At 42.2% G+C, this 16395-nt stretch overlaps 1 protein-coding gene across 1 annotated transcript in view; it reads left to right on the top strand.

Moving 5' to 3' along the window:
• REST (RE1 silencing transcription factor) overlaps positions 1-14737 on the top strand; it is a 39972-nt gene extending 25235 nt beyond the window's left edge. The window contains exon 4 of the mRNA XM_088450836.1: positions 12639-14737. Coding sequence (XP_088306962.1) covers positions 12639-14392 — 1754 coding nt within the window. The 3' untranslated portion in view covers positions 14393-14737. The remainder of the gene's footprint in view (positions 1-12638) is intronic.
• The last annotated feature ends 1658 nt before the right edge of the window (positions 14738-16395 follow it).

Genomic DNA, 16395 nt, shown 5'->3' with positions numbered 1-16395 from the left:
GATTGACGGCCTTGCATTGTCGTCATGACTGCTGCCGGCAGCTACAAGACTGGTATGTGGATCCTGCTCTCCGGTCATGTGACTGTCCTCCATATTCACTGCGGTCTTACAGCAGTGTCACCAAGCAATTATATAGCGCAGCTAAGTTGGGGCTAACGCACAGAACCACACACACACAATTGTTTTGTTTTTTTTTTTTTGTTTTTTTTTCCACACTGGGGGTGAAGGGCACCCCTTATGGACAGAGCACCCCCTGGACAACACAGCACACTAGCCAGCTCCTATGGGCTACAGCCAGCCAGCCCCTATGGGCTACAGCTGGAATGAAAAATGGCGGCGATCGCGGAACTTTTATAGAATCCAAAACCCGCGAGAATTCGACAGCGGGATGATGACGTTTTGCCTAGTTTTCAGATCAGAGTCAGGCGGGAAAATCAGAGTATGCTCGGATTCCCCAAGTTCGGTTCTCAGGGAACCGAACCCGCTTATCCCTACTAGGGATGGCCATCAACCAACGATGGTTTGCAAACTGATGTTAATGAAACATCAGTGGCTGTGGTCTCAAAGCATTCAATTGTTTCTATTGATCTCATCGCCCATCAATGGTACAGCTGTCAATGGCCATCATTACAGTATACCATAACACTTGCTATTTTTATCAAATACAATGTTTAAAAAAATATTATTTTTTTTATAAAATAGTGTTGGATAAGTTTTAAAATGATATTCTTGACCTAATTCAGTCATTAAAAAAACCCGACAATTTCTGAGTGGTTTTTGGGAAAAAAGTGTTGGTTGAGTGGTTGGGACTCTTAATGTTGCAGGGAAATTAGACCATTAATGTGCAACATGCATTGAACAGAGGAGCTGATTCAGAGCCGCTCGCACGATGTATATGCAAATTGTGTAGGCAAAGCTACCACACAGCAATGCATTTTGCACGCCCAGTATTTCTTGGACAGCGATCACATAGTGTATGCAGACACCCACCAGCCTGTCTTAAGACGCCCACTTGTGTACGTCATGCCCAGGAAGTGTATGCAACCATTGCTACATCAGATGCTATCGCAGCGCTTGAGGTTGACCATACCCTTCCGCAAGCACTGTGAGCTCTTCAGTGTAAAAACAAGCCAGGTGACATGTACTATGATGCTTTCTTTTAATTATGCACACCTCTAAAACGCTGTTGAAATGCTCAGGCATGCCTGTGTTTGCACCACTCCCCCGTTTTTAATGGCCAGCCCCTGTTACCACCTACAAACGGCTTCCCCTGTCACTCTCTGCTGGGCTGTCTATGCGCAGCAAGCAAATGCATTGTGAACTTTCGCTCTGTGATGCATGCGCACAATGCATACACACTGCATACCATCGGCAGCAGCGAGAGTTTGCATCTTAGCGAGCGGGTCTGAATGAGCCCCTTACAGGTCTCTGACTGCTACTGTGCCTGAGTATTGAAAGGACGATGAGCTGGTAGGCTCAGTGAAGGTTAGTATTAGTAAAGTGCTGCATCTGTTGTAAGGTCCAATCGCCGTGTAGCGTCCTGATGCAGCATAGGTTAGACAAGGGGGTGTTCCTGATGAGGTTAGGTTCAGTGGATATGGCGCGTTGTGTGGGGAGCCATGATGGCTATAAAGGTTTGCTTTAATTGCATTAGCTGTGTTTATGGTATCTAGTTCCTGTGGTGTATTGGGAAAAGATTTGCAAATGCTGGAGGTCCAAGTCATGGACAGTGAGATTCATATGACTCAATTGCTCTGTATTATACAAATTTTTGGCAACTTTGTTTTCAGAAGTTTTGAATTATGGAACACCATTGATATCTAGGAGCAAATATACCAATTTGTTGCCTTACTTTTGGTTTATGTATGCTATGTCTAGGTGAGTCCATTTTATATAATAACATTTTGAATTTTAAAGTGTATATTCTGCGTAAGTGTGCCCCATAGAGAAGTACTTTTTTCTCCGTTTCTTTCTACTGTCTTAACATACTTGTGGGAGCACCTTTCACAAGTCACAACTCATCTTCAAATTGAAGCTAATTTGAACCATTTTTACATTTTGTGCTGGGGCCAGCCTCCCTTTTCGTCTCCATATCTGCTATGCTGTCATTTTGATGAATCCAGTATATACCTTCAATCATGAAGACTTGATTAGCAACCAGATCATGAAGGCATTATGAGCTATTAACCAAGTATAAAATGGCAACTGAGCCAAGGGCTGTAGAATTAATATATATATAATGATGTTTTATAACAAATTCTTTATTTTCAGTGTCTTACACACCAGACAGGTTTTCCATTGGGCCTGGCCTGCTGTATAATAAATTTGAACAATCAAAATACTAGCGGAAATAATTTAATTAGACTAAATGGAAATTAAGACACCCCCCCCCCCCCCACATGTGTTTTGCCACAGATGACACTGCGCGCACATCATCATTTGGTTAAATCATCCGATTCCTGACAAAGCTGATAAAGTCCTGTAAATAACACACACTGGGCCTGACTCATCATGGATTGCACCAGCAATACGCAGAACGGCTGACGGTGCATGCGTATGCTTAGCAGTGTATATGCGTGAGTTAGCATTGCGATTGCACTGCAATCACCTACGCAGATACAAAGCCATCGCAGACCGAGGGATAGAATGTCAGCATTTTGGAGGTCGTGACGGAGGATTGGTTGGAGAAACGCAGGCATGCTTGTTTGTCACTTGAACTCCGCTGCTTGGGCTTGCATAAATTAGCCCCTGCGACGGCATACGCATATTGTGTACTCACTGCGTGCAATGAGGTTAGCCATTTCAGAGTAAGGTCAGACCTGTAATTGTGCGTGAGGGTCCGATGTTACTCCAGGGCTCGACAAAATCTAGGAGCCACGATGAAAGTGTAGGAGCAAGGCCACCGTTCCCTCCAAAAAATTACAGGAGTGAGTAGCACAGCTCTGTGTGTTATGCAACTGTTATACACCCTATACTAGTCCACAAAATTGTCATAGGAGAATGGCTACAGTAAAATGGAGACCTCACTGCTCTGCACAGCTCCACCCCCCCACCCTCCAGTCATAACTGACCACATTAAAACAATGGTAGCAGAAAGTACAACAAAACCCCCCCCTCCCCTCATGGTCACACCACTATCACTCTGAAGCTGCTCCGCAAACCCTGGCCACGCATAGACCCTACTACAAGAGAGCCCTATGCAGCCGGAGGGGAAGCAGTGTCTAAACTGGATAATTGGCTGAGACAAGATCAGTTTAAAATTGAAGCGTGCACGACGCCATCTTGCGAATGGCAGCTAGACTCCATTTTAGAAACAAGAATCTACAAGATGCCATTTTGCGACCAGCGCCATTTTAAGTTACAACTCACAAGCTAAGTACAGATGGCAATGTTTTTGATAATCTATCAAGGACAACTGGAAGAACAGCCTCCTGAGAAAAAGTAAATAGAATAGACAATGAGTGTTTTACATACAAATTGGGAATCCCTGTATGCAGACAAGTATAGTTGTGGCAATTGTAATATAACCCAGGCATTGATCTACACAATTGAATTTGTCTGAATCCTGAACAGGTTTTAGTCCCGCACCCAGACAGAATGGCCCCAGCTTCACATCTGGGGGTAACACATTTGCTTTCACACAAGAGTCTGGGAGAACAAAGGACTTTTCTTTTGAGCCTGGGAAAGGTGGGGGCTGCTGAGAGGGGGAGCGTGTGGAACTATAAGGCTCAGCATTCCACACTGCTAGGTGTTCACATAGTAAGTGAGATTTAAGTGCACCATTTCTCATACACACATTAATACGCACAATTGTGCTGGCAACTAATCGCATATTAGCGACTGCATAAGACGTTGTATAAAAACACTGTTTTATTAGCTTCATGCGCACGCATCTGCCCCAAGTTAACTAGCGTCTTTACATCACACCCCGCATACTTACACATTACATATTCACATAAAAGGTTTAATAAGCTTTAAGGTATAAGATTTAAGTTTGCTCAGTATAAATGCTGTGAAATAAAGATTATTTGGTAACTAAGGTTTTATACATGCTAAGTAAGCCGTGTTTGGTTTTGTACTGATGCGTACTCTTTCAACAGAATTCCGGTATTATCGGTGTGGAGATCGCATCATGCATTCTCAATTTATGGACCGCAGAGACTTCAAGCAACAAAATGTATATTATATGAATAACTGTTAGGATGTTGCATGGGGCGGGAGGGCAGAGACCCCCAGTTGTTGGAGGCTGGCTGTGTCTATTTGAACCAGCCTGTTAAACGCTCTAACAGATGCTTCCTCCTTGGGAACCAATGGCATAAGCAACAAACTACTCTATTGTTCTGTCTATTCCGGGGGGGTATAAATGTGTGCTCCAACACTAGGTTCTTGTTCTTCTTGCTGAATGCTGACGGACGAGGGGTTTCTTGCTGATGCCTAACATCTGGACCAGAGAGCGCTGTGTATGTATACTGTACTTGGGTCTGTATAATTCCTTTGCGCCGAATTGTGTATGGATCAATAGCGTGTAACTGACTGTACTTTTACTTGAATAATACTTTGTGCTTTGGAACCACAAGTTCCAAGTCTGGAGTCTTTATTTACTGTATGACTGCGTACGCAAAATAGCGTCATCCTTAGAGGTTTATAGGTAGGATATTAGAAGGTATAGGCAGGGGTATATAGAGGTTCAAATATAGATTCCTTAGTTGGGGGCTCATCGTGAAGTCACTTACCTACTCATACGGTTATCGATATCTCAGCAAAGGGTGGAGTGGCCACATGCAGGCTTTACCTGCAACCGCTTTGTGCTGAAAGATCGCGATCCGTTTTCGTGTGAGCCAAGGAAGCTGACTAGAATAAAAGGACAAGAGAGGAAAAAGTTTGTTTTCCTTTGTTGCTAGAACCTAACGTTTAAAGGGGTGCCGCAGTATTGAGTACGCGGCTGAGTCGCAGTTTTATGCACAGTAAAGACGCACTTTTGCGTACGCAGCTAAAAAGTCAATATACGGTTGTGTGGTCGCATTATTGTGTATGCGATTGGTCGCACAATAGTGTATACGTACTTCCGGTTGTGCTGCCACATGTTTAAATAAAGCCGTTGAGGTTTACATTTTTCAATTGTTATCAATATGTGGGTTAACGTGTATTTTTCTGCGCAGGAAAAAAGTGTGTAACAGTGAATATTTGTTGGTAGGGGTAACTTGTTCCCTACAGTTAAGGGTTTCGTATGATCCTTAAGGGCTAGGTGCAAGGGTTAGTCTAGCCGCTCGGTAAGTAGCTTTACCGTTCTATGCACAGTAGCAGGTGTACATGTTGTCTTTGTTGTAGAGAGGTGCGTGGAAGTAGCCGACATACAAACATATAAAGGTGTGGAAGTTGCCTTACTAAATCTTATCCAGGTGTGGAAGTTGCCTTTTTCAAATCTTATCCAGGTGTGTGGGCGCCGCCGACTTAAATCGTCCACAGGTAAGTGAAAGTATCTTGATTGTCTTTCACCAGTTTAAATCTTTATTGAAAAGTGTAGGATTTTGTCTCAGAATGGGAGCCATGCAAACAGTAGAGATGTTAGACAATGATGTGCTGCTAATGAAAGCTCCGATTGGATCGGCCCGTCGTATTATGCATACTAAGTACGGTACTTAAGCAATAACGTATTGTGATGTATGGTTTAAAATGACGATGAAGAGTGTTAGACCGTTTCCCAGAATTGGTAGTTTTGATAAAGATGTATTAGATAATGTCCGGGATCACATCAGTTTGATTCGCTCCCGAGAGAAAAAGGTAAAATATTATGAATGTTTAAAAGTGTGGCAGCATGAAGGGGATGCGTGGCTTAAAAATGTGCAAGCGACGCAAACTAGCGTTGCGAGCGCATTGCCAGAAAATACATCCGACGCTAAATTGCAATACGGGAGAGCCACAATATGGTGCGCATGTGCGACAAGGTAGCGTTGTGGAGAGTATTACCAGCAGTTCACGCTCACCTCCCCCACCTTATGTGGATGGAGGTGCAAGTACAGTTACCAAAAATACCCATAAAAATGTAACAAGCAATTTGTACCCTCTTAAACAACCATAAGGAAAATGTTTATGATGTGGATGATGAGCCTATTGTAATGTCTGCCATTTCCCATGCTGTGCAAATGATAGATGCTGGATTACCACAATCACGAGTGGTGCCGCCATCTTCATCGGTAACAGCAAGGGAAGTGCTAACACCCTCTGCACCCGTAGAGGAAGTTGTTAATACCATACGTAGCAGCAGCAGATTAAACCCCCAGCCAAGTAACAAGGTCAAAGGTAGCAGCGCTGCCGGTATGCATCCCATTCGGACAATAACCGTTCCGAATGGAAATGCAGATGCAAACGGTGTAGTGCCCACGAGGGAAGTAGTAATGCATTGTCCTTGGACAAGAGCAGAACTAAATTCCATCATAAATGATTTCCCCGATCCCTAAAAGGAACTAGCCAAAAGTTGAAGATTTTTGAGGAATTTGGGTAGTTCACATGAGCCAACTAATAAAGATTGGCGAGTGGTGTTAAGGGCCTGTCTGCCACGCAATACCGACGTGACAAAATTTATCACGGATTGTGTATTGGATGGCGACGTTTCCTTAACAGACCAAGTAAACCAAGGTAACATTTCCCGCATTGTAACTCAATTGGGTATATATTTAACAGTAGTAGTTAACTGGAACAAAGGCCCTCATTCAGAGCCGTACGCTCTGAGCAGAGCGCACGCTCTGAGGGTCGGCCTCCATGAAAATGGAGCGTCCTCCTGGACGCTCGTATAGCTGTGGGTCACCACCCACAGGCTATACGAGCGTGCATTTTGATGGCCGCGATGGTCGTGACCATCGCGACCATCGAAATTGCGAGCCGGAGCCTGCGGTTGAGGTTTTCAACCGCAAGCTCCGGAGTGATTTTGGCTCTATCAGAGCCAAAATCACTCCCACTGACATCACTAGTGATGTCAGTGGGCCGGCTTTTGACGGGAGGCGCTCCCGTGGGAACGCCCCCGTCAGGGAGGCACGCCCCCGGCACGCCTACCAAAGGGGGCGTGCTGTCAATCAACATTAACAGCACGCCCCCTTTGATCGGACACAACGAGCGAAGGACTTTCCTTCGCTCGTCGCGTCTGGCGCATGCGCACGACGGAGCTCCCTCCGTCGTGCGCATGCTCAGTCCATAACATCGACCCACTTGCGAGCGGACAGCCGCTCGCGAGTGGGTCTGAATCAGGCCCAAAATTTTCACCATTAAGCAAAAGGAGAGAGAATCTGCAGAAGGTTAATGTGACCGGGCTCTGCAGGCTATCACCCAGTACACTGGGTTAGAAGATATTAAAGATAGCACTCACCACAGGGGAATGATAGTCACGGTACTCATGGACGGTCTGAAAGACGACTTAAAGACTCTGGTTCAGACCTCACAACCTGGCTGGAGGGGAGTCACAATAGATACACTCACAGAATCTGCCATAGAACATGATAAAAATATCACAAAGAAGAGAGCGACCCAGAGTGAAAAACTAATGGCTGTCAGTATCCAAGCTCTGGAAGGAATGACAATAACATCACAGCAAACCGACACACCTGCACCCACACACACACCTGCACCTGAACAATTACACGTCCTCACCAATCCCACCACAGCAAACGCATCCTTACCCCACATATCATACACAACCACAGGCCTCATACTACCCACAAACTTCATACCTCCCACAATACCCTTATCCTTCACATCCTTACCCATACCCACCAAATTTTCCTCTTGCTCAACTCCCACAACAATCCTTTCATGCACCCCATTCAAAATTATGTTTTAACTGTCACCAAGTGGGACACATAAGTACTGCAAAGTAAAGAACACCACACATGACCACGGGTTTCCCATGGGTTCATAGGCAACCCCAGTATCTTCTCCCAGCCTTTATATGACTGTTTACAATCTTTTCAACCTATCAATGGATCTGTTCTAATGTAAAATGTGGACGATTTATTGTTGTATTTTAGGTCATGTTTAGATGATATTAAACTGTTGTGCTTTATCTCTCACTCACAGGACACAAGGTTGCTAAGGATAAAACGGCAGCCATGCCAGGCTAAGGTCGAATACTCTGAATACTATCCAACCCAGTGGCCCAGGCATTATTTAGAGCAGTAACTATTAATAACAAGATTTAATTGCAGGAACCTGTATGCAGATAACTATATCCCTAGAATTATTAAAAATGATAGGGGGACTTATTTTACTGGTGACATTTCCAAGAACATGTGTAAGGTGATGGGTAACAACACTAAGATTATCCCAGACTGTCTTTTCCTTTATTTGCCCCCGTTTGAGATACTGTTCAAACAGGCAGCCTCATGTGAAAATATGATAATGAGGTTACTGTGCAGGGTCTCACGAAGATGAATGCGAATAACCGAAATTGAAAGTGTTATTAACTAACATGTCTAATGCAAACTGTCATGATGTCAAACCTGGAGAATTTGTTATGATCCAAATTATTTTTAGCTCAGGTTTTGACTGATCAGTGGAAACGTCCGTATCTGACGATACCACATCCTCAAAGGGTGGCCGAGGAAGATACGTGGGTCCATCCCACTCGCTATAGGGAGGTTAACCGGTGGAGATACAAGGCAGAGACCAGGCCGATAACGTGGACCTGTCGATTGCGAGCGTGTGCTGGAAGGATTAAAAATGTGCCGGTGAGATATCTGAGCTAAAGAAATGTGTAGATCAGTGCTTCCAGCAATGGAGTAGTCTGCTGTGGTCATCCTAGTTCTTTCTTCCAGAAGTTTCTGTCATGATGATCTGTTTGGGGATACCCAGTTTCTGTGATGGGGGACCGATAAAGTAAATGTGAGCTGATGGCAGAGCTGATGGAGTGGAGTCAGGAGGAGGAGTGCTATACCAAACCAGGGGAGTGTCTGACCAATCTTAGTATTGTAATTGTTATGTTATTTGGGAAGAATACTTCCAGAAGTTATGACCCTCACACATGTTGAAATGCTTAGTATACATAAAAACACACCATCACCATATCTTCACACGCAATATGAACACAGAGGCAAAATAAATATGCCTTGTGACGTGCATAAAGCCACTCAGTTAATTAGTGAGACAACTGGCTTTAAAGTTTTAGTAGCACTGGATCCCACCAGGATCGCTCGGGGAACACTAAATTTTAGATATATTCAGGATCTTGCTAAATTGATAGATAATATCACCGAGATGTACGATGACACATTCAGGTATACAGGGAGAGAATTGCAAGCGTACAAGAAAGAACACAGGCTAGTGTTAAATGCTGTTACCGGAGGGTATTGCGTAACTTTAGCCCCCCAATTTGGAGTGAAATGTTGCACTTATGTCTCCAATGATACCAGCGACCCCAAGGAGGTGATAGACCGGAAGATGGATGAAATTCTGCAGCTAAAATGGGAATTTCGTAAGAACCATAACGCTTTAGTAGGGGAGAAGATAGAAGGATGGGTTTCATGGCTGAACCCAGTGAAATGGTTCTCAGGTCTAGGGGAATGGGTCCAGAAAGTGATTGCCAGCATAGACAAAGTCTTGATCCTTCTACTAATTGTCATCATAATAATTGGCATATGCGTCCAGTGTGTTCCTATTGTGTGGAAAATGTAAAAATAGAGTAAAACGAAAGAATGAAATTATGATGGTGGTCAATATGAATACCTAGGTAAATATAGAACTGCATTACAACCCTGAACTAGGAAATACCATCATTTAATGTATTCTATTTAGACATGCATAGAATGTATTATTGAAATGTTATTTTTAAAACACCTCAGATAATGTAAAGTCTAAATTCCCCTTCAAGACTGCTTTTATAAGACTGGTGCATCCCCACATCTTTCACATGATCTTCCAAGATCCGTGGTGTGCGTATAATAGTAGTTTTATGTCCCCACTCAGAGACACATTATTGATGGAGTAAGAGCCACCTTGTGCCATCCCATAATAACACTAATATGTAAATGTAAGCCTAAATTAAATTCTAATAGATTGTGATAGCATGTTGTTCGCTATCAAAGGGTGGACTGTCGAAGCTGGATAAAGATCAACTGGACAAGATCAGTTTAAAATTGAAGTGTGTAGGACTGCGAATAGCAGCTAGACTCCATTTTAGAAAGAAGAATCTACAAGACGCCATTTTGCGACCAGCGCCATTTTAAGTTACAACTCACAAGTACAGATGGCAATGTTTTTGATAATCTATCAAGGACAACTGGAAGAACAGCCTCCTGAGAAAAAGTAAATAGAATAGACAATGAGTGTTTTACATACAAATTGGGAATCCCTGTATGCAGACATGTATAGTTGTGGCAATTGTAATATAACCCAGGCATTGATCTACACAATTGAATTTGTCTGAATCCTGAACAGGTTTTAGTCCCGCACCCAGACAGAATGGCCCCAGCTTCACAGCTGGGGGTAAAACATTTGCATTCACACAAGAGTCTGGGAGAACAAAGGACTTTTCTTTTGAGCCTGGGAAAGGTGGGGGCTGCTGAGAGAGGGGGGGGTGTGGAACTATAAGGCTCAGCATTCCACACTGCTAGGTGTTCACTTAGTAAGTGAGATTTAAGTGCACCATTTCTCATACACACATTAATACGCACAATTGTGCTGGTAACTAATCGCATATTAGCGAATGCATAAGACCTTGTATGAAAACACTGTTTTATTAGCTTCATGCGCACGCATCTGCCCCAAGTTAACTAGCGTCTTTACATCACACCCCGCATACTTACACATTACATATTCACATAAAAGGTTTAATAAGCTTTAAGGTATAAGATTTAAGTTTGCTCAGTATAAATTCAGTGAAATAAAGATTATTTGGTAACTAAGGTTTTATATATGCTAAGTAAGCCGTGTTTGGTTTTGTACTGATGCGTACTCTTTCAACAGAATTCCGGTATTATCGGTGTGGAGATCGCATCATGCATTCTCAACTTATGGACCGCAGAGACTTCAAGCAACAAAATGTATATTATATGAATAACTGTTAGGATGTTGCATGGTGCGGGAGGGCAGAGACCCCCAGTTGTTGGAGGCTGGGTGTGTCTATTTGAACCAGCCTGTTAAACGCTCTAACAGATGCTTCCCCCTTGGGAACCAATGGCATAAGCAACAAACTACTCTATTGTTCTGTCTATTCCGGGGGGGTATAAATGTGTGCTCCAACACTAGGTTCTTGTTCTTCTTGCTGAATGCTGACGGACGAGGGGTTTCTTGCTGAAGCCTAACATCTGGACCAGAGAGCGCTGTGTATGTATACTGTACTTGGTTCTGTATAATTCCTTTGCGCCGAATTGTGTATGGATCAATAGCTTGTAACTGACTACTTTTACTTGAATAATACTTTGTGCTTTGGAACCACACGTTCCAAGTCTGGAGTCTTTACTGTATGACTGCGTACGCAAAATAGCGTCATCCTTAGAGGTTTATAGGTAGGATATTAGAAGGTATAGGCAGGGGTATATAGAGGTTCAAATATAGATTCCTTAGTAGTGAAAGTAGTATGTCTCGACGCCTGCCATTTTACCTACGTCGGGAGCCTGACACCCCTCTTACCGGTCGAAGGTAAGCTGGGTGCAGACAGCCGCGGGTTGTGAGGATTAGGTTTAGGGTTCCCGGGGGGGACTTGGGGTTAGGCACTTGGGGGGAGGTTAGGGTTAGGCACCCCTAAGGGAGGGTTAGGGGGTAGAATTAGTTTAGTAAATACTTACCTTTGACGATTTCCTCTGCCGGGATGCCGCTGCCGGGATTAGGTAAATCGTATGTATTCCCAGCCGGAGACAGTAGACAGTCGGGACGTACAGGAGGATCAGCGTAGACTGGGACAGACAGCAGGGATCAGAGCAGGCCAGGATGGAGAGAAGTCGTCAGCACAGGTCGGGACAGGCACAGCAGTCACCGCACTCGGCACATTCACTCCTGCGCGTGATATGAACACCGCAATACTATTGGCACGAATCTCCGCCAGAGCTGATGAGGATCTGCTTCCTCCCTCACTGCATAATCTGGTAGCCAGACAGCAAAATCTGGTAGCCATGGCGACCTGGCCCCCGGGATTTGTCGAGCCCTGTGTTACTCGATGTATACGTAGGACTGCAAGGTAGTACTGTTGAGATAGCGGTAGTGGGCGTCTCTATGATGGCTGTGCGACGGCTTTGCGATTGCATTCATTACCAGATTTTCGCAGCAGACCTGCGTGCGTAATCGCAGTCGCCGTAGCGATCCGTAGTGAATCAGGCGCACTGTTCCATTCCGTCCTTACTAGTGAACAAGTGTATAATCCATTACTGGTGGAAGAGGGTAACATCAGGTAGTTTTTAAAACCTTTAAATGTTTTGCCTACTAAAATCTGATGACATTTAAGCCTAATTGTCATGCGCCTTCTAACAATATATATATATACTTTTCTTTCTTAACGCCTTCAATGGAGCAGCTGGGTATGAATTTTATATTTTTCCATAATTGTGCATGTTATCTGCTATTCTTTCTGTTTTGTATTGTCGTATTTGAAAATAATAATGTGTTTGTCAGGTGCAATTTTATGTTTTGATATATTAAAACTGTTTTCATTTGTTTAGGTGAAAAGCCATTTAAATGTGAGCAGTGCAGTTACGTAGCTTCAAACCAGCACGAAGTAACACGACATGCCAGACAGGTCCACAATGGACCAAAACCTTTAACGTGCCCACACTGTAACTACAAGACTGCAGACCGCAGCAACTTTAAAAAACATGTGGAACTGCATGTTAACCCGCGACAGTTCTTGTGTCCTGTGTGTGATTATGCTGCGTCAAAGAAGTGTAATTTGCAGTATCACATCAAATCCAGGCACTCAGGTTGTGCTGACATCACCATGGATGTTTCCAAAGTCAAGCTAAGGACAAAAAAAGGGGACATAGCTGGTTCAGACCTTGACGCAAGTAAGCAGGAAGAGAAAGAAAACTCTGAAGTAAGACCAGAGTCCACAGAAAGAAAATCTGATGGAAAAGTAAAAGCGGATAAGGAGAAATGTGTAAAGCTTAAACAAGTTGCCAGTTCTTTCATTGGCCAGATAACCACACGGAGCCACAAGCTGTCTTCTCACAAGACCGATCAGGATGCTAATAAGGGTAAAAAAACTTTAAAAGCTAAATGTGCTAAAAGAAAATCTAGTGTGGTATCTGAAAAGCCTCTCAAAATAAGCGATGCACAAAATACCAATATAAAGAAGAGGAGATTGGCACAGATAATCCAGCACACGCATGACTTGCCTAGAAAAAAAGTCGGAGCTAAAAAATCCCAGAGGCAGAAGGCGTGCCTGACCAAGAATAAACAAAGTAAACCTTTCAAAAATAAATTCAGGAAGAAAACCATAACGCGCGCAGCTGAAACGACAAAAAGCAAATCTAGTAAGCAACCTAAAGATCATGATTCTGAACATAAATCGTTACAAAACGAAACAGAGAACAGCATTGATATTCCAGCGGTGGTAAACTATCTTCCGTCTGCTCCAGTACCAGCAGATGATCAAATCATAGCCTCAGAAATAGTGGAGAGCAGTGTGCAGGAAGGAGATGATAAAATTGAAGACCATATAGATAATGATTTATCCGATACCAGCATTGTTCTTAATTCAGTGCCCGGGGAAATAATAAAGGAGCCCAATGAGTTGCCCTCTGAACTAGAAACTGGGTTGGGTATAAAAGATATTGAAGATTCAGATAACTCTATAATGAGCTCAAACACTGACCAACAAGTTATGGAGACTCAAAGCTCATCAGGAATACAGACTTCCAACAATACATTTCAAGCAGATGAATCTCAACAAATTGCAAAAGTAACAGACACTTTTCACTTGCATGACTCTCATTGTGATCCTACAATTGATGAATCTGGATATAAATCAGATCTAAATAGTGTGGAAGTAAGTGAGGAACAACTAGAACAAAATGCAAATGACATGGGAGAACTTCCCTCAACACCTATTGTACAAACTCAAAATGATCACAATCCAAAAGGCATTGCGCACGCTCCCTGTGATGCCTCCAAAAATGAATCCACAGAAATTGAGGAGGATGAAGGAATCCATAGTCACGAAGGCAGTGATATAAGTGATAATGTTTCAGAAAGAAGTGATGACTCTGGCTTAAATGGTTTACAGTCAGCTCAAGAAAACATAGATGCACAGCCGGCTGTGGCATTGTCTTCTGTTGGTGCGAGCCTCTCCACTGAGAGTTTTGTGTGCATTTTCTGTGATCGTGCATTCAAGAAAGTGGAGGAATATACAAAGCATTTGAAACGCCACTTAGTTAATGTGTATTACCTTGAGAAAGCAGCACAAGATCGGCTCTAAATTCTAATATAGTAAAAGTGGACAGTATTTTGCTGTGTTTTTATACAATGAATGGGCTCTGCAGAACACCATGTGAAATAAATGACTTATTTCCTTGTTGTAGATGAAAAGTGCCAGTGAAACCATTTTGTGTGGCTATTTTTGTAAAGCTTTTAGCAGTCCTGTTTTGGGTAAGGCCTGTTTATTACCAAACTGAGCTTTTACCAAGTAGCTTTAAAAGATGTCTAGTTAAGATCACATTTGTTATTTACAAAGAAAAAATGCATTGTGGTGTTCAAGTTACATATGTTTGTTTTTTATTGAATTCAGCAGAATCATTAGTGTGGTTTATTTTAACTTTATAGTGTTGTGTTTCTAATTCTATCTTTTGAATTTCCTTCAACCTAATTGCTCTAAAATTCTTCAATAAAATAAGAACACATTAATTTATTTTGAACAGGTAGCAATATTTATCTTATTTTTTTTTTTTGCTATGAATTAAAGTAGCCATTTTATTTGCATTGTCAAGGTAATCTAAGACCTTACCCTTGGAAAAAAATGTGGTTTTAGCATTCAGTTTATAGTGGGGTTTTCCAGTTTAAATTTTTTTTGGTTTGTTTCAGGGTAGTTTTGCATGTCCATTTCATATTGTATATGCAGACAGATAAAAAGGCATACTTGCCTACTGACCCAGTATGATTAGACTACCCAATTGTGGGGAGTAATCCAATTACAAAGAAATTAGGTCACCTTACCAGATACTGCCCACTTCCATAGAGAAGTGGGTCAGATTTGGGCGTAATAATGGCTCATTGAGCCACACACACCCATCTAATGATTACAGAAATCGCAGCATTTTATAGTGGGGGGGGGGGACTATTATGGCATTAATGTCTTCACCATCGCTCCAAGATCTCTCAAAGCAGAGCCCCAGAAAGTAGGTCAATATTAATAAATGCTGAATAATTACAGATGTAAAGTGAAAAGTAAGCTCTAGGTACATTTATGAGTATGTGTGGGTGTGTATGTATATATGTGTATATATATGTGTGTATGTGTGTGTGTATGTATATATATATATATATATGTGTGTATGTGTATATATATATATGTGTGTGTGTGTATGTGTGTGTATGTATATGTATGTGTGTGTGTATATGTGTGTGTGTGTATATATATATATATATATATATATATATATATATATATATATAATGTGTATATAAATTTTTACTTTGGGACAACTTTTTTTTTTAAATTAGGAATGTTCATAACAGTGGTATTAAATGAAGTGAGGTCGGAACGTTGTTTTTCCTAACTCTGCAAACTCCTGCTTATATTGGATTGTCTGAACGTACAGATGTGTCCTCATACATTATGGCAGCAGTCACTATCCGCATTAGGTGTGTGTGTTTTGCCTTAAAATGCGTCCTAGTTATATTGCATTCGGTTAAGATGCATCAGGAGACTGCGCTGATTAATTTGATTTGCGACACTTGTATATCTGTGTGCGACTAAGGGCTGTATTCAATTACTGGCGAAAACTGACGTTTTTTGTCAAAAAAACAGGCAAAAACACAATTGACAAAAAAAAACTGGAGAGAGGTTTTCTCCAGACCAGGTGAATAAAATGCAAAATCCCTATTTTTGGCTAAAATTGTGGGGATTTCTTTCAGAACACTTTGGACATCCCCCCTAATGATAAATGACTCAAACAATTTCGGAAGTTGCACACTTTGAAAACTGACCGGTCAAATTTTGGGTAAAAAAAGAAACGTTGAAACTGGTTTTAATGTATTGGGTCTGATTTTTCGGGGGCGGTATGGATGCATTAAGTGTTTTAAACATCGCACGCTGTCGCAGCAGGCAGGTTTTTAAAATTGCGTATTTACGACACGAAAATATACTTGCACCCATTTTAACATGCCCCCAATTATGTGGAATAGTAAATTCTTTGGAAAAAAAAATTGCTTTTGTATTATTTTCAACGCTATTTTTTTTTCACCCAAAATTCCACGATACTT

Source organism: Taudactylus pleione, unplaced genomic scaffold (assembly GCF_031769625.1).
Source record: "Taudactylus pleione unplaced genomic scaffold, aTauple2 ptg000529l, whole genome shotgun sequence".
In the NCBI taxonomy this organism is placed as follows: Eukaryota; Metazoa; Chordata; class Amphibia; order Anura; family Myobatrachidae; genus Taudactylus; species Taudactylus pleione.
Note: the sequence above shows the minus strand (reverse complement) of the source record. Positions and strands in the feature narration are given on the sequence as shown.